The sequence below is a fragment of the Echiichthys vipera genome (genome assembly GCF_963691815.1).
Source record: "Echiichthys vipera genome assembly, chromosome: 7".
NCBI lineage: Eukaryota > Metazoa > Chordata > Actinopteri > Perciformes > Trachinidae > Echiichthys > Echiichthys vipera.
Genome location: NC_139832.1, coordinates 20,827,727 through 20,851,949, shown reverse-complemented (window position 1 = coordinate 20,851,949; position 24,223 = coordinate 20,827,727). Strand labels below are relative to the sequence as shown.

At 41.3% G+C, this 24,223-nt stretch overlaps 1 protein-coding gene across 16 annotated transcripts in view; it reads left to right on the top strand.

Moving 5' to 3' along the window:
* mical3a (microtubule associated monooxygenase, calponin and LIM domain containing 3a) overlaps positions 1 to 24,223 on the top strand; it is a 96,395-nt gene that overhangs the window by 32,727 nt on the left and 39,445 nt on the right. For 13 of the 16 annotated variants that reach the window (XM_083917439.1, XM_083917436.1, XM_083917446.1 and 10 more), the window contains exons 2-16: positions 12,496 to 12,901; positions 13,957 to 14,164; positions 15,179 to 15,295; positions 15,441 to 15,542; positions 16,238 to 16,393; positions 16,806 to 16,906; positions 18,767 to 19,024; positions 19,211 to 19,326; positions 20,193 to 20,319; positions 20,441 to 20,534; positions 20,684 to 20,713; positions 21,249 to 21,396; positions 23,532 to 23,728; positions 23,890 to 24,008; positions 24,129 to 24,191. In XM_083917439.1, coding sequence (XP_083773565.1) covers positions 12,623 to 12,901; positions 13,957 to 14,164; positions 15,179 to 15,295; positions 15,441 to 15,542; positions 16,238 to 16,393; positions 16,806 to 16,906; positions 18,767 to 19,024; positions 19,211 to 19,326; positions 20,193 to 20,319; positions 20,441 to 20,534; positions 20,684 to 20,713; positions 21,249 to 21,396; positions 23,532 to 23,728; positions 23,890 to 24,008; positions 24,129 to 24,191 — 2,115 coding nt within the window. In that variant the 5' untranslated portion in view covers positions 12,496 to 12,622. The remainder of the gene's footprint in view (positions 1 to 12,495; positions 12,902 to 13,956; positions 14,165 to 15,178; positions 15,296 to 15,440; positions 15,543 to 16,237; positions 16,394 to 16,805; positions 16,907 to 18,766; positions 19,025 to 19,210; positions 19,327 to 20,192; positions 20,320 to 20,440; positions 20,535 to 20,683; positions 20,714 to 21,248; positions 21,397 to 23,531; positions 23,729 to 23,889; positions 24,009 to 24,128; positions 24,192 to 24,223) is intronic. The other 3 variants (XM_083917437.1, XM_083917441.1, XM_083917438.1) reach the window with 1 other exon arrangement.

Genomic DNA, 24,223 nt, shown 5'->3' with positions numbered 1-24,223 from the left:
TGTATTGTATTTCTGTGCAGTGTCTCAGTCGAGGAGGCTGCCAGATATGCTCAGTGAACACAGGCACATAGTTATGCTTACATTTCTGTTGAACTATTTCTAAAGTGTAATCCTGGCGCAAAATCATCCGATGGTCTTTTTCGGCACATACATACATCAAATAAGCCATCGATAGTTTTCTTTGGTGTCACAACTATTAACGGAGAAATCCGTTGGAGTTGCTAACAGCTGGGCGTGGCGTTTTATGTGTAGGGACTCTTATCATGCTACTTTAGCGGTTTGATTTTATTTTGAGCAATATAAGTGGTTAAAAAAGACGTTTTAATGCCACCACTGTAATGCTCAGAGCTAATAAGTGTTAGCCATGTCAGGCTGTTAGCAAACTGTATCGATGGCTTAGTTGATGTATGTGAGTGCCAAAAAAGACCATGGGATGATTTTGCGTCGTAATTACAGTTTTAATGAAAGCTTTTGTACGGTCTGTGCTTAGGCTTGACCTATTTGTTAGGTTGTTGTTATAGTATCAGTAAAGTGGTTTTTAATAGGTAATCATGAACGACAAAGTGATACAAAAATATTATTTAATGATACACATATCGTTATGGCCAATAGCTAGAAATAAAGGCAAGGTATTGTGCCTTGGAAAATCTTTGATTTGAAAAAAAAGTTTTGTTTTAAAGAAACAGCCCTATTAATAAGCCGCAACTTTGTATCTCTCTTGGATCTACGGCAGCAAAAAGGATTTCCTGTGGGCATTTATCAAAGCTTGTGACTTCCCCTTGTGACTTCTCACATTGGAATTAATTAATTGGGACACTGCTTCTATCATGAACAATGACTCCACCTCCTTTCCAGTTTATCCGCCTACCTCCCTTTTCTGTTTATTTATTGAAACATGGTTTATAGCCAAGTACTTTTCACCTCGTGTTTACATGTGATCAGTGCTGCACCTGTCAAACACTTGATTTGGCTACAGCCTGCATCTTGTAATATGTGGCAGGAATTAAAATTTAATTTGGGAGGAATCAACTTTCATGCTTTCTTCTGTAAAGCTATCAGCATCATGCTCGACGATCATGGCTCTGTGTGGATGTTCAGTTACTTCCTACTGGATCAGCCTGCAGCTCTACAAAGTTCACAGGGGGGGGGGGGCAACCTTCCACTGGTCCCGGGTGTGCCTAACTGTTTAGTGAAACTGGCACAAGAGAGATGAAATTATTGAGCAATGTGAGGCTGGGAAGAGAGCCACTCTTACAGAGAACATATTCTCACGCTACTGTCTGTTTGATGTGCATACGTGTGCAGTCAGTAGACTTTATCTGACCCCTTTGCTTTGGGGCATACTAGTTTTCTTGGTGGGATTGACCTGCAGATGGGGAAATCAACTTTTTGGAGTTTTCTCAAGTTATTTCAGATGAAAATTCAGGAGTGGCTTTATCTTGAACAAAAAATGAAACCCAACTACTGCAATATTAGCCATGTGTTTATGAGTTAATAATGCATGGAAGAGAGATCCGATCACAAATTGCCACTCAGGACACATGTGGAAATGCGTGTTAATGCCAGTGTGAACAACAGGGCCATAGTGTCATTCAGGGATGCACTACATTTTTTTTCCAATAGTAAAAAAAAAAAAAAAGATTAAAATCATGTGTGGTGTAAAAAAAAAGTGAGATTTTATTTATTGCCCGGTCCTAGTCTGAGGCTAAGCAAAAGCAAACCTCTGATAATAAGTTGAGTATGCACTCACTGGCTAAACCTCATACCAACAAGGGTAGCTGCAATTTGTATATCTGCTCTCCACAGTCCTCAGTTTACAGTTAGCCTATTAGATATCCTACTCTTCTCTCCAGTGAGTATATAATCTAGTTCTCAACTGCAACTGGAGCCTTCAGGGCTGCAGCTGCTTTACCTCTCTCTGACTGGCTGTCACAAGTCCAATTTCAAGGAGTCCTGGAGAAAGGTCAAGGCATCTGCAGGTCTAGTGTTGGTGGTGTTGGCAGGGTCGTTGTTGATGCAGAGAGCACTGTCGGTAGCTCCGCTAATTCCCCCACACATCCCGCCACTTGTTTACCATCTAAACTGCTCTCAGCTGTGCCCACGCGCTACGCACTAAGATTAGAGAAAGCAAGTGTGGCTATGACAGGTATGGCTTGTGCCGGCTCCATGTCACTGTTGCATGTCCCAACAAGGCTTTGCATGACAGCCACTGGTTTCTTTGTTCTTGTCAGACGATCATAAAATGATTCCAAATGAGCGTTTCTATCTCTCTTGCATGTTGACATCAAGTAACTTCTTTTCTTTTTTTTTTTTTATTATTCTTTTTTTTGCAGTTTTTCAAGCCTTTATTATATAGGACAGACAGGAAATGGGGTGAGGGAGAAAGAGGGGGAGAGATGCAGCAAACTGCCGCAGGTCAGAGTCGAACCCGCAGCCGCTGCCTCGAGGACCTTCAGCCTTTTTACATGGGACGATTGCTCTAACCACTCAGCCACCGGCCGCCCCATCAAGCAATTTCTTGTGCGTGTACCCCACACCTGTAAATCAATTTCTAGAAAATACGAAAAAAGAGAAATGCTCACTTCCATCCGTAATTTTTACAACTGTGATAGTGATGCTGGCATTGTTTTCACCTTGTGAGGCTGTGTGTGTGTCATCATGGCCAAATGTGGGCCTGGCCACACCTTCTGTAGTAGGAACTACCACAGAGGCGGTTTTGTCTTGTTTTTCTGTCTGCAACCAGATTTTGTCACCGCAAAAGCGTCCTGCCCGTTCACGAAACTTTACCTGTGTGAAGTGGAGATCAAAATAATGGTCACGTTCAAAGATGGGTGTGGTCCGAGCAAAGGCGCTGGAAGTAGGGGGTAGGAAGTTCCCTTTGAGGCCCCCGGCTCGGTTTGGCATTGCGGCTGTTGTGATCCTATTAGAAGGTGGTCTCTAGTTTTACCATGTTTCTCCTCTGACAGAATCAAAGTTTCTCCACACTAATATTTCAGATTTCTTTAAATCTCTACTATTCCAACAAGTATTCATGATATCAAAACCATAATTCTGCCCTCTGGCAAATATTCACACAAAGCCTATAGCAGGGGTACAAGTCCATTTCTCATTCTTTTTTTGTAGCTTCCTGGTTGTTACATCCAGCTGCCCTCCACACAGACTGGAATTCTGCCTCTTTGCTGAGCCTCTTCGAAGTTTAACTATTAGCTTTGTAAATTAATACTAGGAAGAGAGGAGAGCTCCAGAGTTTTAGTGTAGTTTCCCATGGCCTGCCAGAATGAGAAACATACCACATGTTAGCCTTTGTGTATTAAATGTGTGATCTAGTTATGAAGCTTTTGAAGGTGAGTTTTTATGTCTCGGCCCAGCTGTTTATATTCCTGTCCATCATTTGTCACATCCAAAAGCTAAAAGAGACAAAGCAATCTATTTCAGATGTTTGGTTTGTCAGGAAAAAATAGACCCACTATGATTGACGTGTTAGATATTGTTAGATGTACTGCAGACCTAATTCCCATCTAGCTTTTTATTATTTAGATTTTCAGTTTCTATTTAATTTCTCCCCTGTTGCATTTGAATAATCTGTTGAACAGGTTCTGTAGCTAGTCTGAGGCACCCTCTCCTACGTCCTATGTCTCCATTCCACAACGGTCATGACTAAGCCTTGGAGACTTGTCTGTGTTGACTGTGTTTGCCTACTGGTCTCCGATTTCACTTCCTAGTTTGCTAGGAAGGATGGATCTGAGTATATGACTAACCAGATACAGTACATGCCTCCATATCTCTACACACTCTGGTGTGAAATATGCAAAACAACAGCAGAGACAACCAAATGTAAAAATCCATGGGGATTTTTTTCTACATGCAGTACTATTGATAGAGCTGTGCTTTACACTGTTTTTTGCATGTTACCAGACATCCCCTCTTGTGGTTCACTGTTTTTATGGCTGCAAAGATACAATCAAAATATGTTTGACACCCATAAGCAAGCGCACCCCCCCCCCCCCTCCACACACTCACACACTGAAAAATTCCATAGAGATCCTTTGTTGTTACTACATATTCCCCTGAATCATCCCAGGCAAAGAATTAATTTTTTTCATTGGCAGCATTTTTACACTTTGAAACCAATTCATATGAACTCCCAGTCATGTTTGGAATGGCTCTAATAAAGGCTACACAAATGTAATTGGGCTCAGATTCAGTGAAGCCCTCTCAACACAGTCCCAGTCTGCTTGGCTTCAGCACAACTGAGCAGAATGGGACAAGTATTAATCAGAATACGACCTCTGACCTACAGTCTTTTTATTCTTTTAGATCATTTAAGTCAGTCAAGTTGAGCAGGTCATGGCTTTTTATGTACTGCACAGTAAAGCACATACTATGCAAAATAACTGTATTTGCACAGATACCTTGAAGGTTTGAAAGATGGTTAGGCATAGCAATAGCCTACTTGCCTAGTTGTCCTAATGATATGCAAAAAGCCGCTCTAATTGAATGGAACCACACAGTGGTTAGACAGGAAGGAGAGACAATGACACGCGGTACAAGCGATGAGCCCAACACAAACAGAAGATGCTGCATGCACATGTTCTTTTAAATCTTGGTTCACTGAGTCCGTAAACATGACAGGCGTGATGAAATTGACAGAGAACATGATGTTTTTCCATCGCGCTGGGTATTAATGTGTCAGACTGTTTAAACTCTGAGAGAGGAAAACATGGAATTTCATATGTTTATCGGCTCAGAGGCTGATCTGTTTGCTGAAGTTGGTGAAAATCTGCGTCGGTTTTGGGAAATAAAAAATAAAATTGCTCAGTTGCACAGTGCAGCCTGACTTTCAGAAACAGAAGTGATTCAAAAGCCAGATGATTTGGAGACGTCCTTTGCCAGTAGCAAGTTTAAGTCAACAAATGTTTTTTGTGTTCTGTGAGCTCTGAGGCTCTGTCTTCTGAAGTCTGCGCTCCTGTTGGCTGATCCTGTGTAAATGAATAGCAGAACTGGGTTTAGTGGTTTCATAGGGGAATAATGAAAATATCTGGACAATAACAGATATCAAAGGACGTAACACACGCTTTTCATTCACCTTGTTGTCTTGAGCTTCATTAGTATTATCTCTCTGTCGACATGCACTGATGATATTTGGACTTGGAGTGACCGTCCATTATTTCTGTCATTTCAGGTAATTGTATTTCTGTCAGTTTTTGATCTGCAGTCGACAAATGCTTTCTACACTGCTGTTGCGGCGTTTGACCCGAAGCTCTTAATTCCCTCCTTTTGTTTACAGCGACAGATTACATGCAGACACAGTTTGAAAAAAATACTCCCCTCCCAACACAGTCATGATGAGCATCCCTGACTAAGCTTCAGTCCTTTTGAAATAAAAGAATACACTTCTGTATGCCAGTGCCAAATCATATCAAACGTTATCTCAGGACACTTTACAGAGTAGGTATAGACCACAATCTATGACTTATTTATGATTTACATAGACCAAACAATTCTCCCGGTGAGTACGGTGGCAACGCAGACCTTCCCTATAACAGGCAGGAACTTCAGACAGACCCAGCTCTATGGAGGACGGACATCTGTCTGCACCGGTTGGGGAGGAAGAAAAGGAGAGAGAAAGAGAGAAAAGACGAACAAATCGACAGAGAGAGACAAAGACAGACATAAAGACAGACAGACAGATACACTTCCAGAGATGCAAGCAACTATAATAATAGTTAAAGTAATGTAAATATGACTTTGACAATTGTAGTGGTCAATATGAAGATGAATTAGAAACATGCATTGATGAGACATGAATGATACAGACAGACCAGATAAAAGCTCAGAGTATCAGGAACAGCATTATCCCCCAGCAGACCAGGCCTATAGCAGCATCATTAGGCATAACAAAATTGTCGTATTGTAAAAAATGAAAAGGAAGCTAGCAGGTAAGCTAATCAAGAGGAATGGTGTTTACATCTCAGGAGTCAGGTGCAGTGCAGCGTAAATTCAGAATGCACGAGTTACAAGGACACTTGAAGACATAAGTCTGATGCTTTTGTACATGGGAAAACAGCCTGCTTTTATGACTGGACTTTATGCACAGTTGGTGTCACTGACGTTTGTTTTGGTGACTTCCAAATCAATGTGGTACGTTGTATATGGTTCAGACTTTAGTGGGACTAGGCAGAACACGGGTTGGAAAAAAAGTAATGCCTTGGGTGTCAGATAACAAATGAAAACCAACCGTATAAGTAAAATTAACACTTGAACATACACCGAAGTTGAAGTTTTTACACGTTTCCAGTTTCTTTTGGCAATTATATACATGGGCTCCTTCCTTTTGGATTGCATTTGGTAATCGACTCGAATGGACTTTACTACGAGAGGAGCTGGTCAGTTGGTATGTCTTTCAAAACACTCTTTTAATAAACTCTGGGTTCGCTAACTACGTTGTTGGAGCTTTGTTTTAGTCAAGTCAAGTCAAGTCAGTTTTATTGTCAAAAATTGCAATATGTATGACATACAAATGCAAAAAATGAAATTACAGTCCTCTCAGACCCAGTGCAATCAGAATATACATACAACATAATAAAAATAATAAAAATATACAAAGAGTGAAAAATATACAAAGAGTAAAAAAATGTAAAGTGGCAGTGGATTGTAAAGTGAATAGATAATAATAATAATAAATAGACAGTAACAGTGCAATGACATTTGTTGAATTGAGGTAGAGCGGTATTGTTCATTAAAGTGAGGGCGTAAGGAGAGTGTAAGGACTCTTATCATGCTACTGCAGAGGTTTGGTGTTATTTTGAGAAGTATTAGTGGTTGTTAGCAACTCTCCCAGATTTCTCCGTTAATAGTTTATACACGGAAAAAACTGTCTGGCACTGGCTAAGTGCCGAAAAAAACCATGGGATGGTTTTGCACCAGAATCACCTAGCATATTACCTAAAAAGAATGGCTATTATTTAAAAAAAATAGCTTAGCATCATCATTCACTGTACATGATGGTGGTTGTGAATCTTTCCTGCTTGCTAGCCTAAATATTGAGCACATAATGACCTAATGAAGAAATACTGGAGAATCAAGAGTTAATAGATCTAGTTTTGTTGTCAGTATGATCTATTTACAGCCTGCAACCACCCCCTGAATAGACCATACCTGCTGCATTTCTCTGTAATTACCCTTATAGTCTGTATTGTTGCCATTTCCAGTAACTTATCGAGAACAAGGGTGATGTTAAGGTGGTCATTAAGACAAAGCTGCAGTTGTCTTTAGGCAAAGAGGAAGAATTAAGCGTGACATAAAACAGTCAGATCCAGCTATTATTACAGGTTTTTAGAACTTTCCTACAGGTTTGATGAACTTTGATGAACTTTGATCTGTTACTGTGAAGACATCCACCACTCAGGGAGAAACATCTCATTGCATCTCCCCAGTCCCAGCCTGGTCAGACGGGTACATAAACTGACGAAGCCTCTTGGATGAGAGGTGAAACGTCTTCCTAGATAAATAACCAAGTCCAGTTGCTTTTAAATGAAATTGCTTTGGGGATAATGATGACCTGGACAAATGAGAATATTCACAGGCATTTCATTGCATGCTTTACTCTCTCCTGCTCTCCGCCAAGTTTACTGATGGATGAGAGAAGGAGACACACATTTCACAGTGTGTAAGAGCAATGCTGTCAAACGTGTAACCTAGTGGCCTAATCTCTGGCTCTATTTTTAGATTAGAGGATGATGTAATAATACCTTTGTTTGTTTGTTTGTTTGTTTGTTTGTTTGTTTGTTTGTGTGTGTGTGTGTGTGTGTGTGTGTGTGTGTGTGTGTGTGTGTGTGTGTGTGTGTGTGTGTGTGTGTGTGTGTGTGTGTGTGTGTGTGTGTGTGTGTGTGTGTGTGTGTGTGTGTGTGTGTGTGTGTGTGTGTGTGTGTGTGTGTGTGTGTGTGTGTGTGTGTGTGTGTGTGTGTGTGTGTGTGTGTGTGTGTGTGTGTGTGTGTGTGTGTGTGTGTGTGTGTGTGTGTGTGTGTGTGTGTGTGTGTGTGTGTGTGTGTGTGTGTGTGTGTGTGTGTGTGTGTGTGTGTGTGTGTGTGTGTGTGGCTTAGCATGCATGTGTGTAAATTCTTGTGTGAATGTGTGAAATCCCGCAGCTCATCCAGATGTCAAGAGATTTTGTGTGCATGCTGAACCAAAGCTGCTTTGATTTTTCTGATTTCTCTTAACCCCTTAAAGTGGCTTTGATGGAATTTCAGTATTGTAGAAAAACAATACTGTTGATACTGTTATATACTAACATACTGGATGTCACGTTGCTCCTCTGGCCTTATCACACAGAAACACATGGTGCAAAATTTACTGTTGAGTGAGCATATGGGTCCCTGCAGGAGGCTACTATTACTCATATTATAGGCCAGGTTGATTGTTGGCATTAAACCTGGGTCAGGGTGTTGGCATATGACATCATCACACACACATGCTGTAACACAACAGTCAGTCGGTAGTTGCATTTCCTTCAAAGAGCCCCGAAGTGTGCTGGATGTTTACTGGTATCTTTTTAAGATGTGTGTCTTAAAGGATATAGTATCCTCTAATCTCCTGTGCTTGGCTTTGGTTGTCATAAACAGTGTCTTTCCTTACAGTAAAATGAGAAGCCTACAGAAGGAATCACTTTTGTCCCTGCTATGATTCTTGCAAAAATGATTTGATTTCAACGTGAAGTGATTCATTGCCCCTCTGAGATCATCCTTCCCAAGTTCCTTTTCTGTTTGATGTGTCTTCTTTTTAACTATGGTTTCACAAGGCTTTGAACAAGGAGCCCAAGGTGACCTGCTTTCATCTACTCTGCCTCATAAAACAGTGCAGAGGAATTGTGAATCTCTTTACTTGTCTTCTGTCTATAGGTTGAAAACCATCAGCAGGGTCAAAGAGCAGAGTGTAAGAATTCCCGGCAGCAGACATGTTTAGTATTAAGATGCTCCTTTTTTGAGGTTTTTAGGAGTACAATTTAAATGGCTACTGAGAGTCTGACACTAATACAGTGGCCCATTTCTGTGTAAAAAAATAACCTTGAAACTCTCTTTCATCTCAGTTTGTTCGCAGCGTGCTGTCAAAGCCCTGCACTTGCTGCACACTAAAGAAAGTGCAAGCTTGACTGAATCTCATTCTGCTCTACAATCAACCGCATCATCTTGAGTCCTATGGAGATGAACAGGAACAGGCTTCACTTGCTTGATAACTATTTGAGTGACGGAATTTGTAATAGCTCTGCATATTTTTATTCAGTTATTATTGTCTAGGGAATTAAGGGCCATCAATTGATTTCTTTGTAGTGAACATTGGCTATTACGATGACACCTTATCAGAAGATCCCCATTATGTCTGTGTGATCAGCGTTGATGCCGGCTGATCATTAAGCAGTATTTTGCAAAAAATTATATTATGCACAATCCACAGACCACAAATTCTGCAGGTGCAGAAGGACCTTCCGGCTTGTTTCATAGAGGAAATGATGTAGCAGATTATCTAAATGCTTGTGTTGGAAGAAGTCCTTTCCGTCTGTGCTGCCACTGCACCTTTTAGCCCTGATCCTGTCTGACTGAGGCAGAGCCAAACCCAGAGCCTGCTGTTTTCACTGCAGTGAGGAGTTGGCAGTGTGTGAAAAGGAGGCCAGCTGACCTCTGTACCTGCCTTCCTTTCATCATGTGTTGCCACTGGGACTGGGACTACATTGGTTTTCATGAACCAGATCAACATCCTGGACAGTGGGGTACAAAGCTCAAGCTTTTCCAGAGAAAATGTCTGACAGTGTTAATATTCATGTGTGTTCCCAGGAATTTCAGTAACTGAGCACCGTCTTCACCCGATTGATGACTCTGTCTTAAACATAAATCGTCTTTGTGGAGAAACCCAGTTTCACAGATCTGTCGATTAAATCAACTAATATATTAGTCGACAAAATCACAAGAGTTATTCGACTAAACATTTCTTTGAGGGCAGCCCTAATCTATTGATGATGTCTTACACTGATCTGTACTGTAAATGGAAATGTACTGTTCACACATTTCGTTTCCTGCAAAGAGTTAGATAAGAAGATCCATATCACGCTTATGCTCATGCATGGTAAATATTAGGGGTGGAACGGTTTACCGAAAAAATCCGTGCCATTCGGCTCGCATGTCACGGTTCGGTACACATGTGTACCGTTCTGTTTATGAGGTGCAACGTAGCGTAAGCCTTTATGACCACTGTCCTTTCTCGTGTCCATCTCAGCGCTACGTCTCAACGCTACGTCTCAGCGCTACGTCTCAGCACGTCAAGTCCCAGCGCGCTGGGAGACTTGCTCCACGCTCTCCCTGTAGGCACACGGCCACAACGCTACGCAGGCTCCTGCTATGCGCGTTCCCGCTATGCACGCTCCCGCTACGCACGCTCCCGCTACGCACGCTCCCGCTACGCTCTTCTTCGTGGGTTTCTGAATCCTCTTGGCAACAGCTCGCTAGGCTCCGCTCTGTTGTTGTTCTCAATCGTTTCAGTCTGGTTAAATCCGTGGTTAAATCACCACATCAATGTCTCTTTCTACTCTGAAAAAAAAAAAAAGTTGACACAGAAAACCGTCAGTTCACCGGAGAATGTACAGAGAAGTTTTTGTTTCTGTCACTGTGAAGCCTGAGTTTACTCTGCAGCCATATCTGAGTGGAAAGAGGATAAGTTGAGAGGGCATTTTCAGAAAAATCATGCTACTCTGCATTTATGTTACGTTCATTTGTGTCAGTGCAGTTTCTGATGAATAAACTAATGTTTCATATGTGCTTGTCAGTCGGGTAAAGTAACTCGTAACTGAAGTAATCAGATAAATGTAGTGGAGTAAAAAGTAGAATATTTCACTGATTTGTAGTGGAACAGATGTATAAAGTAGCATGTAAATAAAATACTCAAGTAAAGTAGAAGAATCTCAAACTTGTACTTTAGTCCAATAATTGAGGGAAAACCTCTGGTTCACAGGTTTGTTCATTCAAGAGGGATTGTTTTTTGACAAGCTTGTTGCACTTTGAGGCCTATAACTAATATTCACATTGATACAATGAAGACAATATACTATACATACTATAAATGCGTAAATATAGAAATGTTTCTCCTACTGTTTCAAAATCTCACTTCACTTTCATTTAAGATTGTTACAGTAATCCCTAAGCAAGCTGCCTCTTTATTTCAGTTCTCTTTCATAATATTTCGTTCGATGTCTCACTATGGGATGCACGCCTCGCTGCAGCCCTCAGAAGCATTTATCTCACTACGCCAATCGTGATTGGCTGGTGAAAGGTGTCCGTCCGCCACATGTAGTCCAGTCTCCGCAGACGACTAGCCCGCCAGGCTAGCCTGTCTGGACATGACCCCTATCTCCCTTCCGACGGCACCGCCGTCGACGGTGGTGCGGAGTTGGGGGCTGCTCAATATCCACTTAATATCTTGTTTTTTTGCCCTAATTGATGCTAATTCTTGGGATAGTCTTTCTACATGTTGAGTATCAGAGAGTTATGTATTCTCTTTGCTGAGCCATTGTGAACCTCTAACAAGCAAAGCAAGTTTCTGAACCATTGCCCTGGGGAGCTAATGCAAAGCAGAGCCACTGCTTGGCTCAAAACTAATTATTCAGCAAAAAGACTGGATCAAACACGTTTTTTTCCCCCAGTCATCATTACCACTTTTGTCTAAGTGCTTTGGGACATTTCGTTCATCCTCTCCTCCATTATCTTCTTTTTATACTTGCACTGATGTTGAGTAACTCTGACCTTTTTAAAGGCTGATAATGCTGCAAAATACTGTCAGAGTTTAAGAAAGAGAGCCTATCAAGACATTCCAGTCATGACAGCTGAACCACGGTCGCCAAACAACATGTACGATTTGCCCCCCTGGGGGTTAAAAGCGCAGAATACATAAAGTTGCACTGCTGCAAGTCAGAGCAGGCAAACAAAAAGCAACAGTCAACTCTCACTCAGTATTTACACAGGAAGCTATAGCAAACCAGGGGGTACGCACTTAAAACTATTGCTCTTTTTGACAAATAATTTCCTTGTTTTGTTTTTGCAGTGACTATTTCCTGTGTCTGGAGTCTGTCTGGAGGGATTTGTGCCACACAGACATGTCTACACACTTGTGCCCCGAGTGTTTCCTGTGTGGCTTTGTGTTGGTTCAGTGCCCTTTCTGTGTCCTACAGCCTCATTCCTTGTCAGATAAGAGGTTATTCGAGGTCATGTCTCATTGAAGAATGACAGTGAGACCTTGCTGCTTTGATTGCTTGTCTGACCAGCTGTCATGCGTGTAATTGTCTAGTTAGAGCAGATCAGGGCCCTGTTTCATTGAGAGGGCGCCAAAAGAGGCAACTTGGCTCCTGTTGATTTCATCCAAGCATTTGCAAGCTGTAATCTTGTAAGTTTTCTTTTCTGCATTATGTTCTATGATTCAATGATTGGTCTTTCTTTTTTTTCTTCTCGTGGACAGAATGAAGATGCCTGAGCCTGGGAGGTAGAGCCCTTCCCCAAAGAGAACGTGTTCCAGGGCTGAGGCTGGACCCAGATTCCCCAGCCTGGGGGTGCAGGGCCCTCACAGCCCGGTGTGACTCTGGACTATGGGGGATGGAGGTGTCTGTGCAACTGGAGGAGATGGGGTGAACAAGTCCCATGTCCTGTTCGACAACTTTGTCCAGGGCACAACGTTTAAGGGCACGCTCAAGGCCTTCCAGGAGATGTGCGAACACCTCGAAGTCAAGCCTGGCGAATACAGGATCTTCTATCACAAGCTCAAGTCCAAACTCAACTACTGGAAGGCCAAGGCGCTCTGGGCAAAGTTAGACAAGAGGGCCTGCCATAAGGAGTACAAGAAGGGCCGTGCCTGTGCCAACTCAAAGGTAAGCCTGGATCATTACAAACTGTATGCTTCATTTAAAGGCGGTTTTGCTTCTTGTCGGCTTCAGTTCCTCGATTTTAAGGAATGGTGTAAGGTGATACTCGTGTTTACCAGCCATACTGGTGTGGGATTGCTTTATGTGAAAGGACACGGCAGTGACACATTTTCATTACTTTTGAGGGGACAGTTCACTTCAGTTCAATCTAATTAAATTGATACATCACCTCTGGTTTGTTTGTATACATCCCAAACATAATGGTTGAGGTTGTTATTTCTGTAAAAAGGTTGAATTGAAAGACTAGTGCAGCTTTGAACTATGATTTACAATAAGGGTCACCCAAGTTAAAGGCACTGCACCGGATAATAGGAACAGTACTATACTGTAGCAGCAAGCAACTATTTTTTAAATGTAAATATATAGTGGAGTAATGGCGTCCCAAGCAGAGAATGAAGTCACCCTCCCTCTGTGTTTGTTGTAAGCCGAGCCTCTCTGTTGTGTGTTGTGATAGATGGTAAGGCTGCATGAGCATTTTGTCCATGAAAAAACTTTATTATTTCACTTTTTTTCAGTATTTCCAGTAGAGCACCTTTAACAAAATAATATATAGAGATGAATAAAGTTCTAGCTTTTATTAGCTTAGCAATATGTTAGTTTATGTTTTGTTATCCTGTCTTACCTTGCTTTAGCTTAGATAAGTCAAGCTAAAATGGCTAAAATATTTAATCAATTATTGCCTTCATAGACTTTTGTCTTCATTGGTTTACGTTATTTTATTTGGCAGATGGTTTTGTCCAAAGCGTCTTACAATAACTGCATTCAAATTGAACAATGAGTGGAAGTGAAACCCTTCCAAATAACAGCTTGTTAGTCAGTTCAGTCGCGGATGCTTTTTTAAAAGGAATTAGATTAAAGTGCTGAGGTTGTCAAGTTTATGCCTGAAGAGGTGGGTTTTCAGCCTGTGGCACACGATGGGGAGTGTCTGCTGTCATGATTTGGTTTTCCATGTGTATGTTCTTACTGCTTGTCTATAACATCTTCGTCTCTCTTTTTTCCAGTGTCTGATCATTGGTGCTGGACCATGTGGCTTACGTACAGCAATCGAGTTGGCTTTCCTGGGGGCTAAAGTGGTGCTGCTGGAGAAAAGAGATGCCTTCTCTAGGAACAATGTGCTGCACCTCTGGCCCTTTACGATCCAGGACCTCAGGGGCCTCGGGGCCAAGAAGTTCTACGGAAAGTTCTGTGCTGGTGCTATCGATCATATCAGTGAGTACACTTACATACTGTACAGTATATAATAGGGGTGGAACCGTTCACAAAATCCACTGTTGGGTTCATATCACGGTTTTCGGGTCACGGTTTTTCGGTTCGGTTATTTTTTCTATTTCTTTTAGATTCTAAAAATACCATGTATCAGATCTGCAGCCTAAAACATTTTAATCAGATATTCTTAAGGACATGTCATGCAATCATGCAAAAACTGAAATAATAAGGCAGCGTGTTTAGGGATTACTGTAACAATCTTAAGTGAAAGTGAAGTAAGATTTTGAAACAGTAGGAGACACATTGCTACATTTACCCATTTATACTTAGTTGGCAAAAAGGTAAACAATCATTTGCCTTCTAGGTAAGAATATAAACATTTTTACATTATCAAATCTTAGAAAAAATGAAGAAAATAGGTTTTCTTTCACTAAAATACACACAAACAGCAGTCACTGAACTGACTGAAATAGGCTACATCAGGGCTGTTCAATTCATTTGGAATTCGGGCCCCTCGACTAATATTATTGAAAATGATGGGCTGTGAAAATATGAGCATCACATTAATGGATATTGTAAAACACTACAGTGACATAGGAGTGCATACAGTATATTGTCTTAATTTTATCAATGTAAATATTAGTCATAGGCCTCAGTAGCATTGTGGCCTTGTCTGCGGGACGCGCAAAATCACATGCGAATTGTGGCACATTCGGCCTGGCATACATGCTGGGATTTGATGTGCTGAAACGTAACGCTGAGGCGTAGCGCTGAGATGGATACGAGAAAGGACAGAAGGTCATGAAGGCTTACACTACGTTGCACCTCATAAACCAAACGGTACACACGTGTACCGAACTGTGACAAGCGTACCGAACGGGACGGATTTTTTACATAAACCGTTCCACCCCTAGTATATATCATACTTTCTTGTAGGAAGTGATGTGATGTGTTTGGAAGATGCATTTGTGGGTTTTGTAGTTCATTCAAATCTCTCACCTCTTTATTGTATTGTAGGTATTCGTCAGCTTCAGTTGATTCTACTCAAAGTGGCTCTCCTGCTGGGCATTGAGATCCATGTCAATGTAGAGTTTAAGGCTCTTATTGAGCCCCCAGAAGATCAAGAGACTGAAAGTAAGTGAGTCATACTGCTGAAAGACTAGTCGAAGAAAAATGAATGGAAACAGAATGTGTGTTACATCTGACCCTTCTGTCAGAGGCTCTCAGTTGGAATAGTTGATGCATTTCTCTCTGATGACACATGCATGTGTTTTCTCAGGGATAGGCTGGAGGGCTGAGGTCCACCCAAGGACACACCCTGTCAACGAGCTGGAGTTTGATGTCATCATTGGAGCAGATGGAAGGAGAAACACGCTACCAGGCAAGTCCACATGTACTGACTGTGAGAAACAAATTAGCAATGCCGTTTTTTTCTTTGACTAACTAGGCAAAGCACAAACAGCATCATTTGTTGTTTCTAAGCTGACTCAGAGGTTAGTCCGAATGATTATGATCTCACTTGTGTACCGCTGTGGTCGGGTGGCTGACCTCACTCTTTACCTCATGTATGAATGAGCATTTGTGCACATCTGTGTGTGTGATTGTTTGTCTGGCTGCTACGGCCAATGAGTATTTCTGACGGCACTTCCAGCAGAGCAGAATAGAGATTGTTGTATTGGCTGTGTGTTTCCTCTATGAGTGTTGGGGCCCCACACACAGCCACACTGGCAACGGGAACCCCTGTGGAGTAGAGTACCATGACCCCTCTCTGTACTACTGACTGCTACATCAATGAAGGGAAGAAGCAGGCTCCCTCTGAGATAACTATAAACTTCAGTCACACAGCTTGAAAAACTAGAAAAATGTTAACATTGTCATACTACAGAACATCTGGTTGCATTTATAGTGTAAAGTGTGCATATGCAGGGTTTGATATCTTGTAAAAGCAAACTTGAGCACATGAGTGTTTAGGTTTACTCTCTGTTTTTGAATTTATGGTGTCCCAGTTCAAGTCTGTGCCTATTGATCCCTGCCCATTAGGAATGCTTCCTCAACCTTTTGTCACTTCCCCTCCAGGCTTTCGGCGTAAGGAGTTCAGGGGAAAGCTTGCCATTGCCATCACTGCAAACTTCATCAACAGGCACACAAGTGCGGAGGCAAAGGTCGAGGAGATCAGCGGGGTGGCCTTTATCTTCAACCAGAAATTCTTTCAAGACCTCAGAGAAGCAACAGGTCTGTCGCGGCTCTCTTTAACCGCATTGCTTCAAGGACTTTATGCTGTTTTTTGAGATAACTGTTAAATTCAACATCTCGGGATACAGAACAAAAAAATATATATTTGGAATTGTAAAATTTCCAACTAGATCCTGGAAACAGTCGATTCCAAGGGATGTTTTGGTGAAATAAAGGTTAACAGGAGAAATAATCTGTCCTTGTCAGCTCACCCAATTAAAATGCTCAACATTAGGTCTGATGCCAAGCCTGCCACAGTTTATTGCTGACATGACAATGTCCCCGGGGCTCTATTAATGTGCTCTGAGTCGGGTAATTGCTCCTCTAATGACGACATGACAGCCAACTATGGCAATAAGTAAAACAATTGTCTTTGGTATATAACAATATGTCTTTCTCTTCGACTTTTTAGGTATTGACCTGGAAAACATTGTCTACTATAAGGATGACACGCACTACTTTGTGATGACTGCCAAAAAACAGAGCCTACTGGAGAAAGGAGTCATTCTGCATGTGAGTGATCAAAACCCAGATCTGGGCTCCATGCAGATTGTGTGTGTTTGAGAGATGGTTGTTGAATCTCATTCTATCTCTAGTAGTAAACTACATATGCACGCACAGGTACACCAAATCAGAACTTTGTCCATCTCTTGCTGATTTTGTCTCACTCTCTTTCATTCTTTCACTCTTTTATTCTCTTTCTGTTTTTGCCCAGTATCAGCCTAATGGTCTAACCTAGCCAACAGTGTTCAGGAACAAAGTGGCAGCTCAAGCACACTTACTGAGTGTTTGTGTCCTTACTATACACAGTAGTTTCCTGGCCACTTTCCACAGGAAACAGGAAAGGGCTTTTTACAGGTCCATCTTCATGTACAAATATAACTTAATGCATGCTATGATTGTGTGGTGGCTTTTTAGGATTGCATTAAAAAGTATAGTAGTCACAGTAATTATTCTTCTTCAGATCATTTTAGATGCGTACAAGTGTGTGTTTGCATGGTGCGCTGATGACATTAATGAGGTTTTGGTATACACTGCAGTGTGAGGCCTGAGGGGATTTGGATTGTGTAGACATGTGTTAATGAACAGTCATAATCTACTGGTGTACTTCTGGAAGTCCTCTTTTAATACGAAGTCCTAGACAGATCCTTTTATAGCAATGGAATTGAGACTGCCCCTTGGAGGGGAATAGAGGAAGGGTGGAAGGGTGGAAGGGATGGCAGAGAGGCGGAGGGGTCCACACAGTTCAAGGCAGCACTGCAAATCAGAAAAACAGCCCTCATTTATATCTTCCACTACCCTGCCCTTCCCCTCACCCACCATCACCACCACCCGCCTGGCATCTGACAACCAGGGAGCTCGAAGATGGAAAAATGCACCTCTCACCGCCTTCTGTGAAAACATGTCACTTTGAAAGCATGCAGAGATTTGATGCTACATGTCGGAGAGAATCGTGAACTGCACAGTTCATTCCTCTGCAAGTGCTTGGGCCTCTTTGTAGCACAGTGTAGTCTTTGAGGGGCTGTCGACTTCAAATTGTCCCTTAGTTAACACAATGTCACTATTGGCGAATGTCATATATCCCTGTCCTTGTCATGCTGCTGACTTTTTTAAAGTCACTTATTTTCTGAGCTTATAGTTGCCCTTCCACATACCAGGCCTCAGCACTAACTTTTAAAAGTGATTGCCCGGCTGGAAATCAGTCGTCAGCTTTTGGTTGCTAAAATGGAAAATATGTTTTCCATTTTTAGTCACCTTATATAATAAGATTACTTAATAAGAATTAAGTAATTAAGATACGTACAATGCAGTTATACAGCAGCTTAATTACGAGACATAAAAGACTAAAAGTTTTCTCACAGTAACCAAATAAAAACGTTTTCCCCAAGTTCCACAGTCAAACAAATTTAGTTTTTTCAGATAGATGCCTGTGTGCCTTTTAAATATCACTAACAAATATTTTAATGTATTTATTTGGGGTGCACATTTTGCCCGTTGCTATCCATGTTGTTATATGTTAAAAAGTGAAATACAGTACAGTAGAATACCTACTGATAATTTCCTGTACTGTACAGACCCACCCATTAGTTGAAATGACTACAAACAGTCTTTGAGAAATGGCAATAACACATAGTTAAAGACTTGTCCTTGTCTATAGTTCAACAAAGTCCACCAAATTTCTTATACATTAAAGTTATATTTCTCTATATTCTGAGTAGGTCTTGCTTAATGGTATAGTTTGAGCATGCTACTTCTTGATCTGATCTTGAACTGTTGATTGTGCCACTTTTTCATCACATTTCTCAGGACATTTTTTATTAGTTTTAATCTAAATGCTTCTTCTAAATCTCCTCTGTCTTATCTCTCCTGCAGGACTATGCAGACACCGAGCTGCTGCTGTCCAGAGCGAACGTGGACCAGGCTGCCCTGCTGTCTTACGCCCGTGAGGCTGCGGATTTCTCTACCAACCACCAGCTGCCCACACTTGACTTTGCCATCAACCACTACGGCCAGCCGGACGTAGCCATGTTCGACTTTACCTGCATGTATGCTTCAGAGAACGCCGCCATGGTGCGGCAACGCAATGGCCACAACCTGCTGGTGGCGCTCGTGGGTGACAGCCTGTTGGAGGTGAGAGGCGGCAGAGGTTTTTAAAGCTTTTTTTTTTAGCTGTTCTACAATTGTGAAGTCCAAGTAGTTCTCTTGCTTCGCAGCTCTATCCCTTTTTTTTTTTTTTTTAATTTTTTTTTTTAAATATCCTTGATTCATCTTTGACCATATTTGGTTGTTTAATGTGGTGTTCGCTATTGTCTGCAGCCTTTCTGGCCCATGGGCACTGGCATCGCTCGAGGTTTCCTGGCAGCCATGGACTCAGGCTGGATGGTGAAAAGCTGGGCTCAGGGAAAAACCCCTCTTGAGGTTCTAGCTGAGAGGTAAGGGTGTGGAAACACGCACAGAGACTCGCTGTACTCTTGTAGTTGCATTCACACACCCGTGCACGCACATACATGTACTCTCTTTTCAAACACACCCTTGTATCTCTAAGTGCTTTACTAGGAAATGTGCCTGTATGTGATTTCATGCATCAGTCCCACCTCTGCTTGTGCTAATGGGATAAGAGGTTCTCTCAGGAACTGAATGGAATGTGACTCCTCTGTTCTGCAATAACCCTTTGCTTTTTGATAACAATGTTGATGTGTTTTCTGAATCCATTGCCTTAGTTTCTCCCATAGATTCTATCTAAAGATGGATGACATGTCCCCACTTTCTCTCACTATCCAAAGTATCCCAGATACGGTCACTGTTATCTTGTAATTTTAGAATCAGAGTCTGTGCAGAAGGGAATGGGCGGTGGAGCCCATGGATGTTGCCGTAGTATTGAAACCCTGCACCTACACCCACCCGACCAATCACGAGACAGCTGTCATTCATGACGTTTCACCACTTCAAATCAAATAACTAATTAAAACCAAACTTATCAGAAAAAATAACACCTGAGCAAACACCGGAATGATTAAAAAATGTCAGAAACCATCTCAAGGAAAATCATTTTTAACATGTTCTTTGATTTTTTTTTTGGCCCGGGTGAACTAACATGGGAGGGGGGTGGGATTTATGACCTATGGTACAGCCACACCCCAGGGGCCTATTGGGATATTTTGGCTTTGCTTTTGGGGAGCTGTCAAGTCGTCCATCTTTATATACAGTCAATAGTTTCTCCCTACATTTTCCTCCCGACAATAAAACTCTCTTTAAAGAGTACATGGGAATACATTTAATGTTTTCCTCTTTGCTTTAGGGAAAGTATATACCGTATACTGCCCCAAACCACGCCAGAAAATGTCAGTAAGAACGTCAGTCATTTCAGCGTGGATCCAACCACACGTTACCCCAACGTTAGCCTTAACTTCCTCAAGCCCAGCCAGGTGTGTATGAGAGCCAACAAATCTCAGCTGCCATCTTTTACAGCCAAGGAACACATGTTTTGTTCATGTAATACAGTATGTTTGGAATTTCAGATAAGTAATAATTATTTGTGTGTTGCAGGTGAGGCACCTCTGCGACACAGGGGAGTCCAGGGAAATGCGCATTGAAATTGAGAATGTGATCAACTCGTCAACACCCAAGTTGGCCAGGAATGGTTTGTGTTTTTCAACATGCTTCAAAAGGAGACTATGATTTTTTTTTAACATTGTGGAAATGACATTCTCTGATGTGCTGACTCATCAGTGTAGAATTTTGCTGCAATCACTGTTGCTGAAATTTAATCATGAACTATTTTCACTCTAGACAATTGCCTGCTTGACAAGCAGTTGCAAGGTAACACAAAGTTCAAATGCATGGTGTTGCTGTTCAGGGATTGCTAATAGTATTAACAGTCTGAAAGTCTACCATGAATGAATAACGTAAAATGAATAGTGGAATGATGGAACATGTGGATGGACTGATTGCATCCTCTGAAATTATTTCTGTGTGTACTAACTCGGTCATTGATACTCTCATTTGCGCTCCCTTGTTTTATTCAACGGTTTGATTTAATGTCCATTCCAGCTGTTTTAAAGGTTTTTAACCTTTCAGTTGCATCCGTACCCTCCTTCTGAAAATTTTCTCAAGGTTCATAATACTCTTTCGTTGGCTGGTTAAAACCAATACTAACATGGATGATGACGCCATGGCTGACAAAACATTATGACCTTATGCTCAGCCTTACCTGACCAAGGCCATGAGATTGCTCAGTGAGAGATTTGAGCACTGCCCACAAACCATTTTGTATTTCTTTCTATGTTTAATCCAGAATTTGTTCAACCTGCTGCTTTACCATGGAGCCTTTAATTTTCTCTTTCTGCCACAATAGAATCCATAGCTCGATCCAGTAAGCTGCTGAACTGGTGCCAGAGACAAACAGAGGGATACAGGAACGTTAACGTAACAGACCTCACAATGTCGTGGAAGAGCGGCCTGGCTCTGTGCGCTCTCATTGACCGATACAGACCGGACCTCATGTGAGTATCTTGAAAGAGATACATGCAGGACACACACACCACAAGAAAAAAAAAAAAAAAAAAGTCAAATTTGTAAACTCTGCCAAGCGTTAAGGGTTAAACTGCTGCCGTGCCTGGAATGACTGTCCAGCCGTGTTTATGTGAGTTGTTGGCAAATGATGTTAACTGTCTGGTTAAGAACTTGGTTGTGAGTTGCACATCACTGTAAATGAGATGACAGCTACAAGTCATAATGGGCTCTTGGGTCCCTTAAGGGAGCCCCCCCACCCACCCATATCTCAACTCTTACGTAAACACTCTCATACGTAAACACTCTCCTTACTTTTACACACGCTATAAACAACACAGTCTCCGTCCATATTGCCTAATTTAGATTGTTACCCTCTGGAGGAAATGTGACAATTAGCATTATAAGCTATTAGTATCTGTGTCCTGCCTGACATTTACCAAGCAGTGTAGCAGTTGTGCTCTGCTGCTTTTGATAGGCCAGATGATGGGAGGGGAGGGAGATTGATCAGTGGAGGTACCTTGGAGAAATTACATTCACGTGTATGCATGTTGTACAAGACGGATGGTTAAAAGCGATAGAGTGGAGGGTTCACTCTGTGCCTGATGTTCTAATGCTAATGCTTTTAAATGGACTTGAGTTGTATCGATGACCCAGCCTTAATGGTATTTTCAGCTTCAGTGTAATGACATTTACAGTAATGCTTTCCACAACATGTACAGTGGACTGTTGTACAGAAATGCTTCTTCATTAGTGTTAAATGCAGGCTCAGTGTCTGCTGCTGCTGGGTAGTTGTGGTCGGAAAATATAGATTTTTTTCCCTCTCTCTGCATTTTGCTGAATAATATGGAAGCCCTGAGAGGCAAGTGAGAATAAAAAATTCTGGTATCCTTACTTTTTTCACATTTGAAACAAAAGGAAAAATGTTTTGCCAGTGTCATTTTCTAACTTAGTAAAGTGCACCAATACTCCCTGACCTAGCAGCAGTTAATATAAATTTAGAGCCATAAGAAAGACATGACGTTAATTTTATATAACTGGGTAACACAAAATATATGCACTTTGTGTTTAGAGTAAATTAAAAAAAATTAAACCTGACCTGAAGGAAAACATGAATGTTTTAGTCCCATTTAGAACACAAGGTTGTGGTACACTTCAGCCTCTTTTGGCCGAAATTAAGATAACATCAACAAATACTAATAATAATAAACTTGTATTAACAGATTTAGATCAGATATTTTTATGTTTTTCTCACTTTTCTCTTAGGGCTTCTGTAGATTCCTCATAATTGAGACAGATTTTTGTTGCGTACTTCATTGATTTGGTGTGTAATTCTGTCAAAAATCATCTGTTATGTCAAAGTAATTGTATTCAAATTTAATTCAAATCTCATTGCGCATGAGGAGATCACCAATCATGATATTTGTATTTGCAAGCTCTCATACAATTAGCTGGTGAACGTAGTTGAGTATTTAGCAGGAGGCAAGGCTCGAGGGAAAGTGAATATTGGACTTCATTTGTCAGGTGGCCAGACATGACTCCAAATGAATAATGAATGATAATGTTTATAATTATTTGTTGGATTTGTAAAGAAGCAGCTGTTTGCTCACACATCGCCATACCAACTTAGTGAGACCATGTCAATGTTGTCTGCAGCTTATTTATGCTGCCCCCAAGTGGCCAAAAAAGAAACCACATCTTAGTACACCCTAATGGTTCTTACTGCAATATTCAAACACAATATACTGTATATGCTGTAGCTTAATACAGTTATGGGGTTCAAAGGAAATATAATCATCTCTCAATTACAATACATAAAGTAGGTCAGTGCAATGTATAATCCTAATGTAAAAGTCACATATTTTTCATTTGTTATTATTTTGTACACAGACGGTACAATTACTGTCAAATATTAATATTTTGTCAAATCAAATAATCTCAATTTCATTTATTGTGAAAAATCTGCAAAATTCCTAGTGAATGTGTAGCCTGTATGTGCTTATTTATGTTTAATTCATAGGTGCAGATTTAAGATTATTGAGATGAATGCGCATTGGATTAGATTTTTTCTATTTTCCCTATCCTGTCCCATCTCATTCTCTCTTTTGTCTCTTCCTCCTGCCCTCAGTGACTTTGATTCCCTGGACGAGCGAGACCAGGAGAAGAACAACCAGTTGGGTTTCGACGTGGCGGAGAGGGAGTTTGGCATCTCGCCCTGCATGACTGGCAAAGAGATGTCTTCTGTGGTAGAGCCAGACAAACTCTCCATGGTCATGTACCTCAGCCAGTTCTATGAGATGTTTAAGGACACAGTGCCACCCGGAGGTAAGAGCGGGTGATACAGTAGAGCTGCTGCTTCTGTAATCTGGTTTTGGGAGGTGTCTGTACAGAAGTGTTGTTTTCCCACAGATGCTTTGATACCGTAATTAGTCACAATACTGAGAAGTGCTTTTTCATGCTCTTAATCTTTTCTTTGTGGATTTCAGATAACCACAACTTGAGTCCCGAGGAGAAGGCAGCACTGATATCCAGCACGAAATCACCTATCTCCTTCCTAAGCAAACTTGGTCAGAGCATAGCAATATCCAGGAAGCGAAATCCAAAGGTCATTGTCTGAAAAATGTCTGCTAGCACCCCTGGATTTATTTTTAAATTTCAAAAATTGCACTTCCTCACTTCATGGTTGTAGTATGAGTGAAAATAACTTGTGATGTATCATCAACAGGACAAAAAAGAGAAGGATGTGGATGGTTTGGGGAAGAGGAGGAAAACCAGCCAGTCTGAAGATGTGAGTAGTTTTGACAACATGGTGTGTAAGAT